The sequence below is a fragment of the Manis pentadactyla genome, chromosome 17, assembly GCF_030020395.1.
Source record: "Manis pentadactyla isolate mManPen7 chromosome 17, mManPen7.hap1, whole genome shotgun sequence".
Taxonomy (NCBI): domain Eukaryota; kingdom Metazoa; phylum Chordata; class Mammalia; order Pholidota; family Manidae; genus Manis; species Manis pentadactyla.
Genome location: NC_080035.1, coordinates 11,073,485 through 11,099,979, shown reverse-complemented (window position 1 = coordinate 11,099,979; position 26,495 = coordinate 11,073,485). Strand labels below are relative to the sequence as shown.

The window sequence follows — 26,495 nt, the reverse complement described above, 5'->3', positions numbered from 1 at the left end:
AGAGTATTAAAGGCAGCCAGAGAGAGAAAAAAGGTCGCCTACAAAGGAAAACCCTTCAGGCTATCATCAGACTTCTCAACAGAAACCTTACAGGCCAGAACAGAATGGCATGATATACTTAATGCAATGAAACAGAAGGGCCTTGAGCCAAGAATACTGTATCCAGCACGATTATCATTTAAATATGAAGGAGGGATTAAACAATTCCCAGACAAGCAAAAGTTGAGGAAATTTGCCTCCCACAAACCACCTCTACAGGGTATCTTAGAGGGACTGCTCTAGATGGAAGCACTCCTAAGGCTAAGTAGATGTCACCAGAGAAAATAAAATCACACCAAAGAAATTAGACCAACCAAATACTAACTAAAGGCAAAAAATAAAATCCCCTTATCACAAAAGCAGTCAAAGGAAACACAAAAGAGTACAGATTAAAACACCAAACATATAAAGAATGGAGGGGGAAGAATAAGAAGGGAGAGAAATAAAGAATCATCAGACGGTGTTTATAATAGCTTAATAAGCAAGTTAAGTTAGATGATTAGATAGTAAAGAAGCTACCCTTGAACCTTTGGTAACCATGAATCTAAAGCCTGCCATGGCAATAAGTACATATCTTTCAATAATCACCCTAAATGTAAATGGACTGAATGCACCAATCAAAAGACACAGAGTAACAGAATGGATAAAAAAGCAAGACCCATCCATATGCTGCTTACAAGAGACTCACCTCAAACCCAAAGACACACACAGACTAAAAGTCAAGGGATGGAAAAAGATATTTCATGCAAACAATAGGGAGAAAAGAGCAGGTGTTGCAGTACTTGTATCAGACAAAATAGACTTCAAAACAAAGAAAGTAACAAGAAATAAAGAAAGACATTACATAATGATAAAGGGGTCAGTCCAATAAGAGGATATAACCATTATAAATATATATGCACCCAATACAGGAGCACCAACATATGTGAAAGAAACACTAACAGAATTAAAGGAGGAAATAGAATGCAATGCATTCATTCTAGGAGACTTCAACACACCACTCACTTCAAAGGACAGATCCACCAGACAGAAAATAAGTAAGGACACAGAGGCACTGAACAACCCACTAGAACAGATGGACCTAACAGACATCTACAGAACTCTACACCCAAAAGCAGCAGGATACACATTCTTCTCAAGTGCACATGGAACATTTTCCAGAATAGACCACATACTAGGCCACAAAAAGAGCGTCAGTAAATTCAGAAAGATTGAAATTCTACCAACCAACTTCTCAGATCACAAAGGCATAAAACTAGAAATAAATTGTACAAAGAAAACAAAGTAACACACGAATCTAAATCCACAAAATGTCAGGACTGTTTTCACCCACATCTTATTTAGAAGCCCTTTACTTATATGCCAAGTTTATTGTCTTTGTACTGAGACCATTTATAAAAACCTAGGTTTGAGTTAAACCAGTTAGTATTTTTATACATTTAGAACAAACAGACTGAAACATTTTGTAATGCCTTCTAATACCAAGAAAAATCCCTACTAATATCAAGAGAAAATTATTTTATTAAACTCATAAAATGGTATGATCAGTTCTTACTAAGTCTCTCTGTAGGCTTTATGTAAAAGAAAACTTACATGTTGGTCAGAAGACTTCGTGTCAGTGTTGTACAGTTCCCCACCAGGTGATACCAAACCAGAAGCCTATTTATCAGTCAGTGGATAATCAGTTTTGGGAGCTTACAAAAAAGTAATCAAAGTTGAATATCTATTGCGAGGGCTGGCAACATGAACTGAAAAAATAGTGAAAATAAAAAATATTAATCTAATAATTATTCTCAGCACTTTGTCGGTACGGTGAACATATAAGTATTAGTATTTCTGTTATGAAACAAAGTAAACTTTATTATATTTATATTTATTATTATTAGCAGTTTATCGTTTAGTTTTTAAAGATTTTTTTCCACCAAGGTAAAATCTGTGTAACACCGTAAACTCTCACTCAGAACCAATCCCAACCTTAAATTAATGAATACATTTTAATCCTTAATGAAAAGTTTTTGCATTGTTTATTAAATACTTTATTATTAAGTATTTTTAATCAGGATGTATATGATGTGATTTGAGACTATTCAAAAGCTTGCAGTCCCCCGTGTGTTGCACTGAACTGCCAAACTGACCGCTGCACCTGCAGTTCTCTCATCCGGTCCCTTCTCTGAGTCACATATCGTTGTGGGAATCTGAGTGAATTGTTGCACGGGTAGAATCACAGGGAAGCAGAGACAGGAGTAAGTTATTTAGCCAGGTGGGAGAGTTTAAGCAGCAGGAGCCCCTAGAATTAGTGCCTAGGCAAAACTCAACTTTCTATTTGTGAAAGTAGTCTGGGGAGAAGAAATGGTTGGTGAAATCCGAGTTTGCATGAATAAAGTGCTGGTGGTGTGAAGATTTCCAAATGCCATCTAAGTGATCCACCCCACACGCAAAAGTTTCTGAGGGTCAGTGTAGCTAAGTATTGGGTAAAGTATTTAAAGGGTATAAAAATCTAATTCTTACGGATATGGACAGAAAAGAGTCTACATTTTATTGATTAATGAAGGCAACCTATTTGGCTGTTGAGGTAAAATAATGCATATGAAATAATCCAAAGCTATATAGAAAATCTAGAGAAAAAAAGGTTAATGAGAAAAATAGAGGACACGGGTCATAGTAAAATAGATATTCACAATAAAGGGAAGGAGAGGAATAAAATACTTAATTCATTGCACCACTATGCAGTTTGTCTGAACGTGACCCTGTCCCCAGGGAAGAAAATTATATAACCTCCTTGAATCATATTTTAATATGATGAGGAAGATGGGGAAAAATAATTTTTGAGATTTTTAGTTTTTAAATGGTTATGAGTTATCTGCATAACTTACAGAGATGTTCTGTTCAATGCATTTTTCTACTTTTGTTAAACTCATATATGTTCTAGTCACTACTGGCTGAGAGTCATATATGAGAGATTGATTTGAGTGACCTAAAGATTAAATCCAAAAATATTTTGACTACATCTAAGATTCAGTGAATATTTAAAATCACATGTATAAATCATTACCCAAAACTGTAAGCTACCATATTTTTATGTCTTTTGGTGCTGTGGTTCAAATTATAATTAGTTCTAATTAGCACTTCCATGAGCAATTAGCATTTCCATGAGCATTACCGTGTTTTACCTTCAGCTGAATGGCATTTAGAAAGAAATTTTCTTATCCTTAAACATAGAGGAGATCAGAAAAAGAGATTTAATCTGATATAGCCAAATATCCCCTATCAGAATAAATAAAGGATGAACACAGATTCCATTAGTCTTCGTTTTAAAACCCAATCAGTGAGCCAGATTAATTATTAAGTGTTGTTAAATATTCAAATAACTCCCATATATTTCTGTTCAGTGTGGCTACTTGAGTGAAACAATGACTACAATAATAGCTAATGCACTGAGCACATACTATGGAATAGGCTTTTCACTAAGGGCTTTATAAAGATTATCTCACCTATTTCTGTCGGTCATTATTCAAGGTCATTCTGTATGCCATGGGTTTGCTTTAGTCTTTGACTTTTTTAATGCAAAATTATCAGCATGAATCTGAATGCAAAAGATATTTCTTTGTCACTCTTTTGAATATTGAATTATAAATGTTACTGGTCCTTCTGGTAGATAAGCTTTCACATCCAACCCTGAGAACCATACCAAATTATTTAGGCTTTTTACGTTGTTGGAGTTTGGAGGAGGGAAACAAAATGACAAGTTCTTAAAATGAAACAAGTATTTTTGTCATCCATCATCCATTGGAGTTTAGAGTAATTTCATTTCTAGCGCAGAAAAAGTAGCTGCTTGGTTATGTATTGAGAAGTAGTAAATGGTCCCTGGTTAGCTACTTTATTTTTCTCATATATTTTACTTTATGCCTCTACTAAAATAGTGACTTGAGTATTTGATGAACAGGAAAAACATAAGCAGTAAAGGTTTCTTCTTCATCAGATGCTCCACCTTCCTTCTGCCCCCCTTACCCCCACCTGTCCTCTCTGCCTACCTCTCTCCTTTTTCTTCCCCATCTCACACACACTGACAATAGCATCCAAACATCCCAAGGTGAAAAGCTATTTGCTTTCATAGATGATATAGGAAACCATGCCTGACGTGGACTAAAGAAAAAAAAATATTGCAATAGATAAATTACAAGTGACTGAAATTTATAATTATTTGAATAAGAGCTTCAGACAATGCAAACCTTAGACATCCTCTTATGGACTATCATCTCAGACTCGTAAGAACCAGTTTTGCTGGGTGTGCTGTCTTCCTCCAATGTGGGCATCTGTTGTATGTGCATACAGCCAGAGCACTGGTGACCTAGACGTAATGGTACTGCTGAGGTGAAAGATATCCATTGGACGTGCCTAAGTTCAAGATTAAAATAGATGACATAAGGAAAGAGTGTAAGAGAAAAGGAAACTATATAAGATAGTAAAAATGTTCTGGCCTTTTGAGGTAAGATGTTTATATTTTGGACTATTTAAGTCAAGATTTTGTGTCGTTTAGCTAACAGAGGTAAATAGATCCACTCTGGAATGTTGCGGTTGTATTCTTCCTGGAAAAGTGAAAATTTGATAAGGGATTGACAATCTTACATTGTTTCAGTGAGAAACAGAAATTAGGCAGTAATCACACACACAAAAAAAACCAGAAACAAGACACTTAAAAATGTCTTTATTATACTGTCATTTATTTTACCATTCTCAACACATACCAAATATTTGTGGGTGACTGTCATTTCCAACAAGTGTCTAGGAGAAAACCAAGTTCAGTGTGAAGCGTCATTCCATCACTGGATGAAGGCCCCTTCTGAACATCTTACTAGCTTTGTAATGGACATATTTTGGATGTAACACATTTTCTTAAATAGCTATAAATATTTTTAATTTGGATAGTAGACACTTACCAACTTGAAAAAACATCTGAATTGCTTCATTATACTTAAGATGCCATTACAATACAGGTGAAGACCACTGGGCAAGGAATCTTGAATTCTTTTTCCCCCTCTGCTTCTGACAAACTGTATGATCATGGGCAAGTCACCATTACACTGGGACCTAACTAGCAATTTGAATTATATTATTTTCATGTAGAAAAATTCAACTCAGTGTCAAGTCTGTCATTAAGAGGAAGCCATGTGAAATTGCTAGTTTTATAAAAAAACAAAAACAATCAATTTTCTGTATTAAAAAGGAGATTATTTTTTTATTCTTAATCTAAGCACTGGTCAGAATGCACTCTCCTAAGAACGATCTGGGAGAGTCCATCAGCCAACTCTAGGATTTTCCTCAGAATGGAGGCATGGATTGGAGGTGGGGGGAATTGCTGGTTCTTCCACAGAACTGTATTCTTGATGCAAGTGGTAACACACTTGTGTCATGACTTTTACACTTCTAGTAATAATTCTTAATTCTTTGCTGTTGCTTTGCTCAAAACAAAAAATAAAACCCCTTGGGTATAGATATTATAGATCAGAGGGCTTCTAACTTGTGACCTGGTAGAGCTAGTGTATGTATTTTTTGGTTTTGTTTTGTTTTTTTTCTGGATAATTATTTTTTATTGTATTTTTTGGTTTTAAGGGGTTATTTTTATTATATAGAAGGAGAGTTGTCCTTTTTAAAAACTGCATTCATTGACTGTGTAATAAGTGATTACACATAAAGCTCTGCATTTTCTAAAAGATCTGATGCTAATACTGTATTTTTTTCCTACAGAGTAGCAATCAGCTAGTGCCCACTTGGGATGGAGCATGTGCTCTATTTCCAGTTCAGCACAGCCCCTTCCTCTCACTCACTGTTTCTTTCCAGACAAATGCCCCTGTAGACCCACTGAGTTTGTGATTCTCTTGCACTATCCAGTAGAACTTTGCAATTGTAGAAGTGTTCTGTATCTGTGTTGTCCAGTGTGGTAGCCATTAGCCACACGTGGCTATTCTGTACTTCAAATGTGGACAGTGTGTGTGAAGAACTGAGTTTTAATTCAACTTAATTTAAATCATTACATATTGCTAGTGGCTACTATATTGGACAGTACAAATGTATAGTGGAGTATTTTCCCTTATTGGATATTTTCTGCAGAGTGAAAATTAGAGTTCAATATATTTTACAGTCTCTTCTTTTAAATGCCATTTCTAAATGTTAGCATATATTACTGTGAATCTTAAGATTTGACACCCAAATTACCATCTCTGATTAAATGTAGTCTAAAGCTTTTCTCATTCTTTTTTTCTCATTTATGCAGCACATTTATATTACATACCTCTTCTAGGCCCTAGGAATATGAGCAGGGTCCTGCTCTTTTATGAAGCTTACAGATAATGAATATTTAGGAGAGACACTTAAACTACTTAATTTAATATTTACTATGTATAATCTTTCCAGTAGCCCTGCCAGATAAGGATGTAATTCAGTTACTTGTCACTTGCAAGCCATAAAACTTCTTCATTGCCACATTCTAATAGGTCAACATGTATTACTGTTACAGTTCTTCTGAGCAGCTCTCTTTGTCCTATTCCCAGAATATTGAAACTTCCTATAAATGTCCTGTTTTAAAACTAGGTGTCACCAGAACCTTTTCATATTAGTAAACCAACGTGGTGTGCACCTGGTTATTACCTCACCTGGCCTTTCTCCCAGCCTTCTGTCCGCCTGCCGCCAAGCTGGGCTTTCTTCTGAAACTTCCCTTTCTGTTATGTTCCTTCAGGCCAAGTGTGTACCGGACCTCACAAGCAGTCCCAGTGCTTCTTGCCGTGAGACTTTTCTTTCTCACCCTGTATATGTCGGCCTCCTTCTCCTCCTTGGGAGGTACTGTTTACCTCCTTCACCACTTTACTTTTTCCCTTCCAAAAATGAAATCAAAATCTTAAGAAAATACACATTCTTTTGTGAAACCTTTAATTTTAAGAATAGCAAAAATTGCAGTCAAATTCAGTTACAGCAAAAAGGATAGGTGAATGTTAAAATAATGGTATTTACATTATGAAATGACTCCTACATTGGCAGTATTTGTTCAGCATTTTTTTGTCATTGTTCAATTCTATACTTGATAACCAGATTAGCAAGGCAGTATTAGGGTTTTCTGCTTAGGCATGAAAATCAAGCATTATTCTAGTATTTGTTAATGTGGGACTTGGCCTTTTCCTTTGTGATCTAATTGTCAAAAAAAAAACCAGTGTAGTTTGTTCATTTGCTTAACAACTATTTATTGTTACTTTTATATGAGTAGTACTGTACTTACCAATGAGGTAAATGAAGGATCTATTGACTAAAATTTGTAGACATCTCTTCCCTAATTTGCCAACAACTTAGAGCAATAGAATTGGGCTTTGTTCCATTTTGTTAGATCATACCAGTGTTTAGTCTTTGAAATATCTGGGGGATGTTTATGCTACCATTCTTTTGGGTTTTTTTAACATGAGTTTTTTTTTTCTGAAATATGCTAAATGATTTGAAAATTGGATTCCCTGTACAGTACATAAATCTTAGTGAAGTGTAATGAAAATCTTTAATTTTGATAATGGTGATTATGGACCATGATTATAGCCTAATGACTGGTGACACTGACTTAATAGAATTTTTTTTCAGTGTTGTAAAGGAGAATGTGCTCGTGTGTGTGTGTGTATCTGGTATATGTGTTCTTGTGTAGAATTGGGCTAGTTGTAGGCAGACTGATGAATGTCAAGGAAAAGTACTTATTTGGAATTTCAAACATTATTTGCTATAGTTGTGGTTTTATTAGTGTTTCAGCTCTTAGATCATGTAGCCCTTGAGCTGCTTCTTTGATGGGAAGAAATAGATGAAACTTATTTTTTAAAATAATAATTCTAGAAAGATTAGCAATTCAGTGAGTGCTCAGCTTTAAGGGATGGAAGTATATTCTAAATTGTCATAAAGTGTTCAAGTATTTTTTTAATGGTTTATAAAACAAAGGTAAAACAAGATGCCCAGCTGCATCTAAATGATCATAGAATATTATTTTTCTACTACTGTTTCTTGAAAATAATGCCATATTTTAAATTTTTCTTTAAAAGTTAAGATCCATTTTTTTAAATGATCAGGACACTGAAACTTTAGGCTGCTCCCAATCCATCCTGAAACCTCTGTATGTAGTTTGCTGTTCAGCTTTACAAACCAAATATTTCAAATGGTGTTTTTTTGTACTAACCCAGATAAACCTTATTTTGACTTTAAAGGCACATTGAGGTCAGTGATGATTAATTTAGTGCACTGAAATGGAGTTGCAAATTGTTCTGACACTTCAGGAGGTAAAGTTAAATGAATTATTTAGTGTTAAGTGAAGAACCCTGTTAAATTATTTTAAAGTATTTAAGATTAATTAAGGTATTTTAAGATTTAGTTCTTTAAAAATTTTATATATTCAGTCCATAGATTAACCTTTTGAGTTCTGAATCATAAGACATCCTCTTTTAATTAAAACAAAACCCTTGGAGTTGACTTTTAAGTATATAATAAGAAGGTTAAATTTTTATATGAGCTCTTTATTTTTAAAAAGTTAATCCAGTGTTTTCCTTTATGTATTTAAAAGGTTAAGCATTTTGAGGGTAAAAATGGCATAACACTCTACGGATGAAGGCATTAGCTTGTAGAACTGTTGCGTTAGAATTGAAAGGAAAGTATGCCACGTGAACCTGAATCAGAATGCAGTGCGTGCAAGTAAATTCAAGTGCAAGAGTATGATAAGAATAAGCTACCATTTATAATGATGCACTTACCTCAACAAACTGAAACCCTGAGGAATTTTCAAATTATGAAGTGATGGGAACAATCATTTAATGTGGAAGGAAAGGGTTAGTGCATGCCTCCCTCCTTGAGTATCTCGTAAAATCAAATTATGTAGTGAAATGATTGAAACAGGGAAGATAATTTAGTGGCAGCATAACAGATAGATTACCATTTAGAAAGGCCAGACCCCTGAAAACTGATTGCATTAGGGGATAAGACTATGGTTAGAATACAAAGAGGGGTTCAGAAATGGGCTGCTACTTTTTTTTTTCTCAAGGAATTACAACATGCTCGTTTCTAACACTGTAAACACTCCTACACATGGCTGTAATTACTTTTTTCTCTCTAAAGTCTTACCTTTTAGTCACTTGGAGACATTTCTCAGCTCAGAGGAGTCATTTCCACCCAATCTTTTTGCCTCATCTCATCTCTTAAAAACATGAGCAGTTCTACTCTGGCTTACATGTTAATCATCACTTCATAGCAACATGCAGTCAGTTGTCATAGTGCCAACCCCTGTCCCTCTTTAGTAATGCAGTTAATTTGTTGTAAATGAGCATTTGTTTAATGTTGGTCTTCTGCTAGAGCGAGCCTTTCCTTTCCTGCTTAAGGTAGACACCTAATAAACACTTGCCGAATGATTGCCAGCAAGAGGCTCCCTCTAAAATCTGGTCATGGCACAGCTGCAGCCTGATGTAGATATGGGAGAATGGTGGATAAAGTTGGAAAGATAAACAGGAACTAGATTCCAGAAAGACACAAAGTCATGTGAAAGACCTTGTGCTTCACCAAAGAACAGTTAAGAGGCCACTGAAGGATCATAAATCCAAGTCCGTCTTTAAATGGACATCTCTCTTCTAGACCTCTAGCTAGTGCTTTCTTCATGGTCATAGAAAGTATATTTGGGAAGTGAAAAGCAAAGTAACATTGTACATAGGATTTATTGTTATATATACAGTAAGGTTCTAAACATGTTCCTAGAGTATATGTCTTACACTATATAAAATAATTATTTTATATATTTAAAGATTTATAAATAATTGGAAGAATTAAAATATTTAAATACAGAACTAACTATTCTGAATTTAAGGATAACAGTAAAAACAAGAGCTATAATGTTTATAGCTTTTGAATTTAAAAAGCAATTGGTAAATAGATAATATCTTCTGAGTGACTTGGTGTTATATACCTAAAAAATAACCAGAAGTAAATAAACAATTCATCCAAAGATTTAAGTAATAAGAGTGTTTTAAGGATAAAAGCCACATGATCACCTCAATAGATGCTGAAAAAGCATTTCACAAAATTCAATATCCATTCATGATAAAAACTCCACAAAATCAGTATAGAGAATACGTATCTCAACAAAATAAAGGACATATATGTCAAACCCACAGCTAACATCATGCTCGATGGTGAAAAGCTAGAAGCTTTTCCTTTAAGATCAGGAACAAGACAGGGATATCCAGGGTCATCACTTTCATTCAGCATAGTACCAGAGGTCCTAACCAGAGCAATCAAAGAAGATAAAGGGATAAAAGGCATCCAAATTAGTAAGGAACAAGTAAAACTGTCACTATTTGCAGGTGACGTGATATTATATATAGAAAACCATAAAGACTCTACCAAAAAACTATTAGAACTAATAACTGGATTCAGCAGAGTTGCAGAATACAAAATTAGTACACAGAGGTTTGTTGTGTTGCTGTATACTAACAAAGAACTACGAGAAAGAAAAATTGGGAAAATAATTGTATTTACAGTTGCATCAAAAAGAATAAAATACCTAGAAATAAACCTAACCCAGGAGGTGAGAGACCTATACTCTGAAAACTACAAGACACTTATGAGAGAAATTAAAGAAGATACAAATAAATGGAAGTCTATCCCATGCTTGTGGATAGGAAGAATTAATATTGTCCAAGTGGCCATCCTACCCAAAGCAATTTATAGATTCAGTGCAATCCCTATCAAAATACCAGCAGCATTTTTTAATGAACTAGAACAAATAATCCTAAAATTCATATAGAATCATAAAAGACCCTAAACAGCCAAAGCAATCCTAAGAAAGAACAAAGATAGCTGGCAGTATTATGCTCCCTGACTTGAAGCTATACTATAAATCTCTAGTATTCAAAGCAGTGTGGTTCTGGTACAAGAGCAGACCCATAGATCAATGGAACAGAATAGAGAGCTCAGATATAAATCCACACATACATGGTCAGTGAACCTATGAAAAGGAGCCATGAACATACAGTGGGGAAAAGACAGCCTTTTCAATAGTTGTTGTTCAGAAAACTGGACAGATACATGCAAGACAATAAAACTGGATTACTGTGTAACTCCATATACCAAAGTAAATTTGAAATGGATTAAAGACCTAAATATAAGACATGAAACCATAAAACTCATAGAAAAAAAATAGGGAGAAAATCTCTTGAATGTAAACATGAGTAATATTTTCCTGGACACATCTACTTCATCAATTGAAACAAAATAAAAAATGAGCAAGTGAGACTACATCAAACTAAAAAGCTTCTGTATGGAAAAGGACACTATCAGCAGAACAAAAGGCAACCTACAGTATGGGAGAATATTCATAAACAATTTATAAAGGGTTAACATCCAAAAATATAAAGAACTCATATGCTTCAATACTCAAAAAACAAATAACCCAATTAAAAAATGGACAGAGGACCTGAACAGACAGTTTTCCAAAGAAGGAGTACAGAAGGCCAACAGACACATGAAAAAATGCTCTACACCGCTAATCATCAGGGAAATGAAAATCAAACCACAATGAGATACCACCTCACACCAGTTAGATGGCCACCATCCAAGAAACAAGAAATAACAAGTGTTGGCAAGGATGTGGAGAAAAGGGAGCCCTCCTACACTGCTGGTGGGAATGTAAATTGGTGCAGCCACTGTGGAAAGCAGTATGGAGGTTCCAACAGCCAAGAAATGGAAGCAACCTAAGTGTACATCAGTAGATGAAATTGATAAGAAGAGGTGGTACATATATACATGGACTTATTCAGCCATAAAAAAATAAAGAAATCCTTCCATTTGTGACAACATGGATGGAACTAGAGGGTATTTTACTAAGTGCAATAAGGCAGGTGAAGAAAGAAAAATGCCATATGATTTCACTTATTTGTGGAATATAAAAACAAAACAAAATGAACAAAATAACAGTAGACTCATAGACACTGAGAATTGACTGGTGCTTACCATGGGGGAGCAATTGGGATGGGTGAGGGGGATAAAGGGGCACAAAAATTCTTAATCATAATGTAAGTGTATCACAGGAATGGTAGTACAGCATGGAGAATATAGCCAATGATTCTGTTAACATCTTTCTATGTTGACAAATCGTAACTGCACTGAGGGGGTAAAGGGAGTAAGTATTTAACAATATGGATAACTTTTGAAACACTGATACTTGAAAACCAACATAAAATTATATATCAGCTATACTTCAGTTAAAAAAAAAAAAGCAGGTACCACAAGTTGTGCTTTTGAAGGAATTTTAAGTGAAAATTATTTTTGGTTCCTATTCTTTTGAACTGAAGAATTGAAGTCATGTGTTTATTTTATGGCTCTTACTCCAAAAGTGGTATTTTGAGTTATATTTTAGAGTCTTGCAATAGTTGTAGACCAGTGCTGTCCAGTCGAAGTTTCTGTGATGATGGAAATGTTTAATTATGCTATTCAGTAAAACAGCCACTAGAGTCTATGTACCAATGTACTCTTATCAAGTGAATAGAAGTTTTAAATTAATAACTTGATTAATTTTAGACCATATAATTTTAGGTAATTCATTTTTACATGCAGTATTTTTTTTTTCTTTCCAGAAATTTGAAGCTGGTTATTGTCTTTGTTTTAGTATTGGCTTTACAATATAGAATTAGAAGTTGTAGAGTTATGATAAGATTCCTTGTATTGTTAGTTTATAGTCTGGCTTCTGTATTAATGTCATACATATTCAGTGTGCTTTTGATGTATTAAGGCTGGCATATCTTCTGAAATTGCTTTTTTATATATTAAGTATAAGGTCTGTAGTAAGAAGAATAACTCTTCAGGTTTCACTCTAATAAACAAGTAAGTTATTAATAATGCCTTCTGTCTTTCAGATTGCAAATAGAAGAGTCTTCCAAACCTGTAAGGCTGTCACAGCAGTTGGACAAAGTTGTGACAACCAATTACAAACCTGTTGCTAATCATCAGTATAATGTAAGTCCTTATGTCTCTCTTCATTCTGTTATACTTTTATTCTTTTCTGTATCATGGACTCTTAGGTTTCAGAAGAACCTCAGTAGTCATGTACGTTGCTCTCCAATGCTGGAATTAGCCAGACTCAGTAAGGAATCTGACAGTTTGCCAAACGTAAAGATGTTTACTCTGTATTCTAAGTCATATAGTGAGAAGGCGGCAACCACTGGTGAAACTACTCTTGTTAAGTTTTTCAAAGAAATAAAACACTTCGATTTTCAGTGTTTTAGATGTTTAAATCACAATGTCCTTAATAAATACTAGTTTTATTATATTTTCATTATCCTATACCTTTATAATAGAGTTTCTAATGTTTTGACAAAAAGTTTTAGAAGTCATGGAACAATAGTAATTATTCCCATTGATTATTAAGGTTGCTTTGCATAGTTTCAGCTTTCATCGGCACTTTTATGGTCTCGCACTACCATGCAAAGTGAGGACTGCCCATACGCTTTTTAAACCTTTTGTACTGAAGTATATCTATGTATATTACACAGTATACAGTGCATACATAATTATGAATACTTTGTGCCAGGCACTGTTCTGAGTACTTCATAAATAATGACACACAGAGTCTTCATAACTGCCGGATGAAGTGACTACTGCTATTATCCTCATTTTACACACGAAGTAACCGAGACCCAGAATGGTTAGCTTACTTGAAGTCACACAGCCAGTAGTTACCAAGTTCAGGTGTTGAACCCAGGCAGTCTGGTTTAGGAGCCATTATGCTATGCTGCTGTGAGTCGTCAGCAGTGCTAAAAGGGCTAGCGATAATAGGTCTTGAAATACCTGTAATATAAGAAGAAATGTTATGATTTTCTGAAAATAAAATGAAGCCTAAGTCAAGTCAAGTAGCAGTTAACAGTTGATATGTCCTATTTTGCTTAAGATTCCTCTTGATACTGAGTTTAGTAAGAAATAAACCCTCTTTACCACTGGCCTTAAGTATGCAGACTTCTTAATTAATGCAGATTAATATCTGCCAAACCACTACTTTATATTTAAGGTTCTTATGGCTTTTTACTATGACAGGCAAATGCCTGTGGGGCCAAGCAGACAGGCATGTTCAGTGAGCACAATGCCGAAATCTAAGAAGGTAAAATGGTAGGGACTATGATGAACTGGAGAGCACATACCCCTTCTAAAGACATTCAGACATTCAGAGTTTAAAAACTGCTGTACTATTTGGATTTTTCAAGCAAGTCAGAGTTCAGCTGTATCCAGCCAGGCTGTCACTTCACAGCCCCTGCTTATGCCTTAGGGTAATAAGAAGAAGAGCACAGGCAAGATAAGTGAAGACAAAACTATCAGATATTTTTATGTGGCCTCTTGATTAAGACAAGTAGATAAATTTCTGTGTCTTTATGCTCTTCTATTCTCATCTTTTCTACTCTACCTCTGGAGCCAAGTGGAAGTAGAGATATAAAGTTATAAAGTGGCATAGGCCTTAATTGTCATTGCCTTTCTTCTGCTTCTACTCTAGCCCCTGATTATGCTTTTCTCTCCACTTATGGGCCAACCTTCTGTATACAGGTTTCCGCTCTTGTGTATGCATTTATCACAGTGAGGACAAGAAAGACCAAACTTTCCATAAGCTATAGAGAGGTATCACCTTCCTGGAGAGAAGTCTGGTAACTTGTGTCAAAAGCACTATAAAAGAATATATATCCTTTGACCTAGCACCCTTATATCTAAGAATTTATAATAGAAAAATAGATGTCCAAAGATATATATACAGCGGTGTTTCTCTATTGTGTAAGATAGGAGAAGATTGGAAGCAAGTGTCCAAAAACAAAGATTAGTTAAGTACTTTAATAGTTGTTATTTGGGGATGATAGGAGCTACAGTATGACTTTCCATAATTTTCTTCTCTATTAAATCTTTTTTAATTGTTAGAATTGTCCCAGTGGGCAATAAAGCTTTTCTGTTGGGATGGCAAAGGGAGGAAAGATGGGGAAGAGTGTTTCTGCCTAGCCGCGGCAGCCTCTGGCAGTCACCTAAGAGTCATCTTCTCCCAACAACAGGTATTTTTTAAGTGCCTGCTTGTACGTGAGATACCCACTTCTAGTGAAGCAAATAGATAAAGTTCCTGGCTTCAAGGAATTATCACTTCTTTTTGGTTGTGCCGTTTTAGACCCCAGTTGGGGTCCTTTGAAATAGTGAGTCTACATTTCTGTACATTTTTTCATAAATTTCACTGCAAGGGTCACTCTTGTTATAGACTACAATTTCTGAGGCAAAAGGAAAATCTCTCTTAGGTTAATCAAAGCTGGCACTTTGCTCGTAATCAAAGCTCTGACCTCTCTCCAGTTTATGCTCTTAGTGACATTGGCACTATATTTGCCTGGCAGGTACGAAAATTCCAAATACCGTATTTTTAGGATGTTTTACATTGTTTTCTTTTTACTACTAAAATAAGTGTGAGTGTGTTATATTCTGAACTCCTTGTTAGTATATAAAGCTATAACATCCACCTTAAAGATTCCTTAACATTAAGTGATATTTCAGTTCATCGTATCAACCTTTGTTGTCACAGTATGAGTGAGTCATTATACTAATGTAGTTCTAGTAATGAGTCATATAGTAATCTTTGATTAAAATTTAGTTTACATAAAAACAGACTGACTATAATCTACCACACTATGTTATTTGAATGTTCAATGACTTTTTTCCCATTAGAGTGTATCAGAATGGGCGGAGGCCCCCGCATAGCTTTTAAAAACATTTTCAATCTTATAGTGTAATACCAAGTATAGGAAGAGTATGTAACTTTTGTTATTGTTACCAGAGGGGACATTGATTTTTAAGTAACTGAGAACAGGTTCAACACCTAGTTCAACAGGAGTGATTTAGAGGTTTATGAAATCAAGACATTCAATAAAATATTTTAAATTGAATATGATGTTGAAATATTTTCAAAGTTCTTCCGGATGGAACTACATAAACCCACAGCCCCGTATTTTATTTTAGCAGTTAAAGTTCTATGAATGCAATTTTCAGGAGTTGTGTAAAAAGATTCTGTATCGAAAGAACTTATAGATTCTGAATATATCCCACTCTTCAAAATTTACACTGCATTGAATATATTAAAGTTGGAGACCTTCAGGAATTTGTTTAATTCTGCATTTGCAAATATTTGAACATCAAATTCCCCTTCCCCCATCCTTTGAAGTAGTGAAAATACACTTGGGAAATCATGGGTTGTCAGAATAGGATTTAACTAGAGGGCCCATTTGAGTAAAGGGGAAAATATTAGAACTTACATTTATCTTGTTTTTCACCTTCGTTTTGGAAATATTTGCTATGTAGGTTGACCCTGGCACCCTTTTGCAGTCTCTGTGCTGGTCAGTAATTTTTCAGCAGGAAAGTAGAAATTGTTTAACAGAGGGATTGATGGTGATGCTTTTAGCACCTCACGTTTTTATTTCCTTTCAGTTTTTTAGGTTTGGTGCTAAATTCAAAGATTTACAGATTATAGTATCTATTATTAAATAAACTCAATCTCAAAAAATGAACAAATGGCTTTAAAAGATTCCTACAAAGAAACTGTAGATTCAAGATGATACTAATAAAGCAAATAAATGTAAACAAGAAAATGGAAAGACTGACCCTTTTGTTTCTAAAATGATCTCTTTATCAGTCACTTTATAAGGTAGAAGTGATGGTGCAATTAAAAGTGACACGAACTTAGCCATCCCAGAAAGGAAATTTCAGTACCATTTTAAGTGTGCTCATCATCCCTATCTTTAATGATGATTCAGTCAATGACTATCATAGAAACAAAAGCAACTCTAGATTTTCAAGCATTTAATGGAGGGAATTGGTTTCAGATAGTTTAGGAATATAAAATGGAATTGCTGGAGTTGCAAAAGGGAGACAGAGGTTTGGTACCAGAGTCTGCTTCTGGGGGTGCTGAAAACCAAAAGGAAAAAACCTCCCTTCCTCCTCCTTTCATCCTCCCCATTGTCAGAACCCCAGCTGGAAACCAGCTGGCCAGGGAATCTTGGAGGTGTGGCCTGCCGGTTCCCTGCTGCCATCACCACCAAAGCCCAGAGCTGAAGGCTCCTCAGAAATAACTGACAGAGTGACCCTTGACCTTTGTGTGTGTTATACCTTAGGTTATATTAGCTGTTGCTGAAGTGAAGCTATCAGTTTGCCATTTGTTTAAAAACTAAGCATCCAAAATGTAAAGACAGTTCACTGTACTTTGAGAGCAAAAAGTGTTTTGTGATTTTTACAAATTAAACCTAATCTTAAAAATGTTTTTATTTCATCCATTGAAATTTGTGTATACTTTATAATATCCATGCATATTAATACAGCAGTACATTTTTATAATTTACAAATAATATACATATAGTTCGTGCTTTAAATTTTTTGCTGATAAAGTATATAATCAAAATAGAGAGACAGCTGATGTGTAAGATTCCTTCCAACTCCCTCCACCTGTGATAGCAAGTAAGGAGGATACTTCGGTGTTTGTCTTTTGGTTGACTTTGTGGACATCATCATCTAGCCCTTGTAAACTTCACAGTGTTCTTACATATAATCTACAATCTCATGCCTTTTCTCATAGGAATCCCTTATCTTCCTATTTTCTAGGCTGTGGTTCTCAATGCTGGGTATACCTAGAATGACAGTGAAGCTTTTAACAAAGAAAAAACCTCCAGAGATTGATTTAATTGACCTAATGTGTACACCAACTATCTTAAAATATTCAGGTTCCCTTGGTAATTCTAGCCACTGATCCAAAAAGACAGGAATATTTTTTGGTCTGTCTGCCCTCTCCTGTTGGGGCATGGGCAAAAACAAACCTGGGAGGAGACCAAGAAGTCTCTTCCCACCAAACCTAAGGTTTTAAAAATGAATTAATATCTTCTTGTCTTTGTTATCATCCCCTGTGCCCCCAACTTGAAAAAAGATTTCTCTCTCCCTTTTTTCCCTGACAAGAATTCTTAGTCAGAAATCAATAGAGAAAAACCTAACTAGAAAATTATTGTTGGAAGGAATAGCATTATTACACAAAATCTTGAGGTAAACCCCTATGAACCAGTAAGAAAATGCATTTTTATACATACTCTAATTTTTTCCAGTGTAGCAACCAACTGTATAGCCTTCAGAACTAAGTTTACTGAGGGGAGGTTGGGTTTTGGGGTTTTGGGGAGCAAGGTTTAGGTTTTTTTCATTAATATGTATAAATATGGAATTATGGTGATTAAAATAAATGCCTGCAGGACTGTATCTTAAAGGCTTTTCAGCAGTACTTGCCTGTTTTAGTATAGAGTATAAGCATACTACATGCCTTGTCCATTTGAATTTGGACACCAAGAACTGACCGACTCTAAAGAATTAATTTCCTCCAAGAGATAATGACACACTAGGCAGAAATAGAGCTTTGGGGTGGGGAGAATCTTTCATAAGGATTTAAAATGCAAACCATGATATTCAAGGTTGTCATGCTCACTTCAAAAGTTAAAATAAAAGCCTCCACAAAGACTGCCTTGACAAAGCAATCAAAGTAGTTCTGCAAACAACAGTCTAGAAATTTACAGACATCTGTATTATAATATGTTAATTGGTAGTGGGTGGCATTTATATAATTTTAGTCAGTGATTAAGGATAATGATAGTTGAATATCTCCATACCACATCCACAATGGATTTTCAACATTTGGTTGCTTTTTACTCTTGAATAATTTGTTTTCTATTGTGAAAATAAAATTAATTTTGTACAGTGAGTTTTGGAGGTTGTGAAGATTTGTAACTGGAAACTAAATTTAAAGGCCTTTCTGAATTGACATCTGTATCTGTGCCGCTGGTTATGCAGTGATCTGTGGTCAGGGGAGCCAGATAAAAGTTCTGTAAGTAGAATTCACATAATGTAGAAGCTGTTTCTAGTTCTTTAACTGTCCTGCTAATATTTTGTGTTGGACGCTAACAAGTTATATATCTGACTACTTTGAGTCAGATAATTTCCTTACAATTCCAGCACAAAACAAAATGCCCAAAGGAAAATGAGCTAAAAAGAGAATAAACAACATAAAGTCAGAACTACAGTATTTTCCTAAATAGATGAGTTCATAACATTGTAGTTTATTTGTAGAACTAATTTTATCTGTAGTATGAAGTTATAAGTACAACATTAAGGTTGTCATTTCTACAAAATTCAGTTTAAAAAAGGTAAGTCACCTCAAGGATTTTAGTTTTGTCCTGAGTAAAAGTCATTAATAATTTAATGACCATGGAAACCCCTTTTTATAATTACATACATTGGAATTACCTGATACCATAGAGCAGAATTTGGATTAGCCTGTCTGTGACTTTATCAAAAAAGATTTAACTAATGCTGTATGTACTACCAAAAAGTTTTGTTTTAGAACAATCTTTTCTATGTTATCCTGCAATATAGGCCATGAGGGCATTAAAGAGATGTTCCATTTTACTTTTTGTGTTTAAGTAAGTGTAGGGTAAAGCTTCTAGTACTTAAATTTCTCTCATAAGGAATACTATTTCTGACTTTGTCATTGTTATTATTTTTTATTGTTGTTTTTTATTTTTATTAAGATATCATTGATATACAGTCACATGAGCAACATTGTGGTTACTAGATTCCCCCCATTATCAAGTCCCCACCACGTACCCCATTACAGTCACTGTCCATCAGCATAGTAAGATGCTATAGAGTCACTACTTGTTTTCTCTGTGTTATACTTCCTTCTCTGTGCCCCCAGCCCACATTATATGTGCTAATCATAATGCCCCTTGATCCCCTTAGCCCTCCCTTCCCACCCACCCTCCACAGTCCCTTTCCCTTTGGTAACTGTTAGTCTATTCTTGGGTTCTGTGAGTCTGCTGCTGTTTTGTTCCTTCAGTTTTTGCTTTGTTGTTACACTCCACAGATGAGTGAAATCATTTGGTATTTGTCTTTCTCCACTTGGCTTATTTCACTAAGTATAATACCCTTCAGCTCCATCCGTGTTGTTGCAAATGGTAGGATTTGTTTTCTTCTTATGGCTGAATAATACTCCATTGTGTATACGTACCACATCTTTATCCATTCATCTACTGATGGACACTTAGGTTGCTTCCATTTCTTGGATATTGTAAATAGTGCTGCGATAAACATAGGGGTGCATATGTCTTTTTGAAACTGGGCTCCTGCATTCTTAGGGTAAATTCCTAGAAGTGGAATTCCTGGGTCAAATGGTACTTCTATTTTTAGTTTTTTGAGGAACCTCCATATTGCTTTCCACAATGGTTGAACTAATTCACATTCCCCCCAGCAGTGTAGGAGGGTTCTCCTTTCTCATTGTTATTATTTTATGTGTCTAGGTTTTCATATTACACTTTTAAGTGTTTTTATTTCACTAGTCAAAAGTAAAGTTAAGCTGCACTTAACCATTGATAGACATGGTTAACACAAAAAGATAAGCACACATTTCTAGTCTTTTTCCCTAATAATTTAAAGTTAGGAAGGCACCAGCATTAAATGCAGTATTTTTTTAGACTGAAGCATGTAAACCAGGATTTAAAAGATCTAGGTAGATTTTGGTACTCTTCTTACCATTCATTAACATTACTAATCACAATTTAATTTGACCCTTGATCTCATCCTCTGTACTGACTTCAAAGTTCTTTCTAACTCTAAACTCCTGTCTTTGATTCAGGCCTTCTTGGGTCTGACACTTCTTGGCTCTGGTGTTGGGACAACTTGATAACATGCTTAAATTTTTTTCCCTCACTGCCAACTAGATTGTGTGCCCTCTCTGAAGTGGGCTATCTTGCCTTACCAGCAAGTTTCTTTACAAATCTTCCTTGGTTTGTGATGAGGTTACATCCTGATAAACCCATCTTAAATTGAAAATGCATCTGATACACCTCACCAACCAAACATCATAGCTTAGCCTCGCCTACCTTAAATATGCTCAGAACACTTACAGTGGCCTACAGTTGGGAAAAATCATGTAACAAACCTATTTTATAAAGAAGTGTGAAATATCTCCTGTAATTTATTGAATGCTGTACTGAAAGGAAAGAACAGAATGGGTGTATTGGGTACAGAAGGGTTATAAATGTATCAGTTATTTACCCTCATGATCCTGTGGCTGACCACCAGCTGCAGCTCACTACCCAGCATTACAAGAGAGGATCGTGCCATGTATTGTTAGCCCTGGAAAAAGCAAAAAGCAAAATTCAAAGGAAGAATGGATATCACTTCCCACCATCGTAAAATCTTAAGTTGAACCACTGTAAGTCAGGGAATGTCTGTATTTGAAAATGCTTTTTTCTATTAATTTTCCTAGCTTCTCCAGTCGTTTTTACAAGGAAGAGACTGCTAATAGTGGAAGCTGAATATACCATCACTTCGCTTCTTTCCTATTTCCTGAATTTGACTTTTCCATCTTAGCTCAGGATAAATTACAGCTGGGACAGGAGCACAATGTCATGTTAACTGTGGCTCCATACTGACAGTACAAAAGCCTAGCACCGGTCTTTTGCTAGGTCCCCACTTTGTACTGTTTTTCTTGAGGAATAATAGCCTTTGGCTAAATGAAATCCCACATCCCACTAAAGCCTGTGGGAAGACAGTAGTCTTTCTCCACCCCTCCTTACTATGATTCTTTCTCCCTTTATTTTCTAGGTCCCTAGTTAACTTTTCTTATCCCACATTTGACTAACGGGTTATAACAGCTTCATCCCCTGGTCCAGACTTTTTCCTATTTTCTTTTTAGCAGGCACCCTTTCTTGACTGTCCAAAACATAAACCCATTCAATAACAATGGAAGGAGACATAAGGATACAAACTAAGTATAATTTTAAGCAGGAGAAATTTGCTTTTTAGACATAATCCCTTAAGGCATTCCATAATATTCCTCTTTTTAATGCAAAGACCCTCTTGGATTTGTGGGGTTTGTCCTGGTCTGTCATGCTTTCTTTCTCCATCATTCAGCCATTGTCTTAGTTCCATCTTTCTTTTGACCTTGAGAAAGAAAATTCTTTCTTGAATGGACCTCAGGTCCATCCCTTTTGGTCACTGATATCTCTACAGCCTCCTTTCTCACCAAATCGGGGCAGACTCTATTTCTGCCTTTGTCCTTAAATGCATTTTTAATCTGTCCATCTTCCCTACACTGGGAAGACTTCGATTTTCTCTTCTGGTCTCTCTGTTCCCCAGTCTTGTTCTAGCTCTTCCAGTCCCTCTGCTCTTTTCTAATAAATCCGTTGAGGCTGTCCATTGTTGTTTTCTTTCATGCTATTCCCACCCAGAAAATCTTGAGATTGGCTGGATTTCATTCCTTTCCAACAGTATAGTCTGTGCAATGCTACAAATCCGGGGAGGAGAAATCCCAGGGCAAAATACCTCACTGAAACCAAAATCAGTCAAAGGGAGAAATAAAATTTAAAACCTGTTTATTGCTTACAAACAGCTGTCTGGGGTCTCTCTCTCTCTCTCCTGCTGTGGCAGAAGCGAGTGAATCCTCCCCCCAGCCTCTCAGGTCCAGATAAACCCTCGCTCACCCAAGTAATTACCCTCTGATATGGAGATGAACTACTTCTCTCCACCCCTTGGAAATGCCTGTTGATATGGAGATGCACTAAAGCTGGGTGAGACATTCTAGAAATACTGCAATTTTACCCACAGGCCACCCCTCTAGAAATCTCGCCTCACAATCTACTCATTCCATTTTCCACAATGGTCCCTGGGTGAGAAAACTGGAGCATTGTGACCAGACTAATGACATACAATAGCAACAGCAATGAAATCATGATAATCCTCAAGCTGGAGGATTCAACTAAGTTCAAAGTCCTATGCAGACTAAGTCCATAGCTCACCCATTCCACAGCAGGCAGTAGATGAACAGGTAGAGGATTCCGAACAGTCATCACGTGGCAGCTGCAGCCAGGGGGTACATCCAGGCCACAAGGACTGTAGAAGAAAATAACCTTAAGGGCTATAAGATACGTGTTTTAATGACACCAGCATAGGCAAATCTTGCCCATCAGGTAGAATACATGCAAGAGAGTGGTCCTGTGATAGAACAGTGGCAGGAATGGGGTCTCATCCTGGTCTAGTGTACCAGACTTTCACCCCCCTCCCTGTGGGAGTTACAGATGGGTCAGTATATAGGGCTACAGGAGGTACATGCACAGGCCATAAAGATAAAACAGAACTTCCCTGTAAGATGCTTTTACCTCCTGGACATTTTGGGTGCACTACCATGACCTTTGGGGACCACTCTGCTGTTACTCCAGGTATACACATGAGACCAGCTTCCAGGCCCCTACCCCAAGGTGCCAGAAGGGCCGGCCATCGCTGGTCCATGTGTCAATGTCCAGGGCCGCATCCACTCAGCAGTGTCTCCAGGGCTTAATGCAGCAGGGGCTGGCAGCAGGATGTTGCTCTGCTGGCCATGTCCCACCTTCAGTAACTCCTCTTTGGTTTGCACATACAGTTGCATAGGAGAGGCAGCAAGGTGTGTGAGCACATCCAGAGCGCTCAAGTTTCCTTTTCAGGACTTCTCATTCAAACGCTCTAGCACTGGCCATAAGTGAACTGACCGGCCCTATAGACTATTAGTGTCTGACTTCAGGCCAGATTTCAACAAACTGTCATACTTCTCTGTCATGTCTGCCCCAGTAGGGTTAAATGGTACATGAAACTTGCACTTTCTTCCTAATCGCTGCACCCATTCTAATAACGCATGTCCAGTAAAGTGGGTGCCTTGTTCTCTCTCAATCATCTGTAGACGGCCATAGGCTGCAAAGAGATACTCCAGGCCTCTCTTGGTGGTTTGTTGATCTGCATGCCATGCAGGAAAAGCAACCAATAGTCCAGTAGCCATGTCCACACAAGTCATGGCATACCGATATCCTTCTGATATGGGCAGAGGCCCAGTGTAGTCTATCTGCCGCCTGACAAGGGGTATCGGCCCCTTTACTATTGTCCCATGTAGCTGTGGGACTTGGTGTAAGTCCCTCTTAGAGCACTCCTTCCGGGCTCTGCTGAGTTCTTCAAAGGTCGATGGCAAGCTCCACCAATGGGCTACAGCCCATGTTTGTATTTTGCCCTGTGTGCAACAAATGCTGATGTAGCCTTGGGCCACAGCAGAGGCAGGCTTTCCTTCTAGCCAGCGCACACAGGCTGGGCACGAGGCCTTGACTGCGGTTTCCGTGTCTGGGACCTCAGCGGCTGGAACTGCAGCTCTGGCTTTAATTGGTGCCACGGTTCTAACAGGATCCTATTGGGCTGCCCATCAAGTTTTCTTTCACTACCCCGGCCTTTATCAAATCAACCCACATCTGGGTCCTCGAGACCTTTCCTGGGCCTTTTGCACCTCTCCTGTCAGTCATAGCCTGTACTTCCCTCGTGCCCTTATTGTTTCAACCTCCCCCAGATCTGCTAAAGTACGAGTAGCCTCACTTATGGGTTGCCCTATGTGGGGGGGCAAAAGTAGTCCCTAGGGACCCAAAGGGAGATCGGGGAGCTGTATGCAGCACCAGATTTCTCATTCCTACACTGAGTAACTCCTCAGCGGGCCCTGGGGGTCCATATTATAGATGATATTTTTCATGCCCAATTCCCACAATACCTGTTGGAGCTCTACATATGTCTATCAGCTTTTGGGTAAATATGGTAAATCACCCTGATTAGGCCAAACTGCCCTGATGGCAGCTGTCAGCTATACCAGGAGTGTCTGATTCCCTGAGGCATGATGGGCACTTTGCAACCACTGCTGGAGGAAAGGGAGAGTTGTCAGGGAAGCCATTCAACTCATCTCAGTACCCAACACAACAATGTTCTCCACCCCCCTATCCCAGAGATGTAAAAGCCATGTTGGTAGTGATTCTAATGACTTCTGCCTATACCAGACGCTCATGTGCACCAGCTCATCCTGGGTGTAGGGACGGAGCATGGAGTGCCCCACAACCTGGGGAAGGGGCAGCTCCACCCCATGGGGAGCCCATGGTTTTTTCATTTTATTTTATTAATTACAGCTGGGTTGCCTTTAATGCATGAGAGGCTGCTGCTTTGGATGGTGGCCTTGGCAGCAGATTGGCCCATGGCCCTGGCTCCTCCTCCATCTCCAGGGCTGAGGAACCACTCTTTCCTCGCCCTCCCATATGGCCTCCTGCAACACGGCTTCTCCTGCTGCCTTCCCTCTTGCCGCTTCCAGGAGCTGCATCCATTTTCAGAAGAACTGTCTCTCTTCCTTAAGGGCATCCCATAGGTCATCGCTCAGTCCCTCCAAGTGATCCCAAAGTGTTTCTCCTGCCGAAGTCCCTCTCTCTTCTTGATAACCCTCTCTTTCTCCTCGATAGCCCTCTCTCTCTCTTATATAACCTTCTCTCTCTCCTCGATAATGTTTTCTACTATCTCAGGGAAAAGAGACCCTATAGTTAGTGCCAGCTGCTACATGGCCACTCAGGGCCTCTGAGCAGTCTTCTATCTCAGGGAGAGCTAATTCTGCAGCTTCTGGTGTCTCGACCTTCCCCAGTTCTGGACACACCCTCTAGGAGGTGCTTTACTCTAGACCAATTCCCTACTAGGGGTTCCCATATTGGAAGCCCCACAGATAGGGAGCTCCCAGGTGAAGTTGCACCTTCTGCCACTGTATCCACTGGGGCCTTCCAACTATCCACAGGGTGGCTTCAGGGGATCTCCCCACCATCTATCTCTAGGGGCAGTGCACCCAAGGGTTGCACCCATGTAGCAGATTCCAGATTCAGTGGTCCTGCCAACTACTGCCAGATGTAAATCTGGGAATCCTGGGGCAAAATACCTAGTTGACACCGAAATCAAAGGGAGAAATAAAGTTTAAAACCTGTTTATTACTTACAAACAGCCATTTGGCATCTCTCTCCTGCTGCGGCAGAAGCGAGCAAATCCTCCCCCCAACTTTTCAGGTCCAGATAAGCCCTTGCTTGCCCAGGTAATTAGATGAACCTTGGAAACACCTGTTGATATGGAGATGCACTAAAGCCAGCCAGGCAAGAGATTCTGGAAATATTGCAGTTTTGCCCACACATGTATTTTCATTTTCTTCAGCATCGTGATCTTGTCCTAGGCAGCTCTGTGATCTACTATTACCACATTTTAAAAGCTCAAGGCTCCCATATACATTTTAATATATGAGCCCTAAGAAAGGAATACATCTTGAAAGAGACTATCTTATCCGCCTCATATCAGTGCAATGCCAAACATACATAGTCCATGCTTAATCTATTGAAGAGGTGAATAAATGGATTTTGAGTTTTACTCCCAAGGTGTACATATCAAGACCATCAAATTAGTCCTTTCTCACTGTCTAGGTCCTACCTTTATTTAATTTAAAGTTAGATACTCATTATTGTCATGGATTATCTTTTGCCACTAATACAAAAGTCTCTGGTTACATATAAAATAAA

At 37.4% G+C, this 26,495-nt stretch overlaps 1 protein-coding gene across 1 annotated transcript in view; it reads left to right on the top strand.

Moving 5' to 3' along the window:
* Nucleotides 1-26,495, top strand: part of GTF2F2 (general transcription factor IIF subunit 2) — a 191,701-nt gene that overhangs the window by 148,111 nt on the left and 17,095 nt on the right. Inside the window, exon 6 of the mRNA XM_036889714.2 lies at nucleotides 12,948-13,047. Coding sequence (XP_036745609.1) covers nucleotides 12,948-13,047 — 100 coding nt within the window. The remainder of the gene's footprint in view (nucleotides 1-12,947; nucleotides 13,048-26,495) is intronic.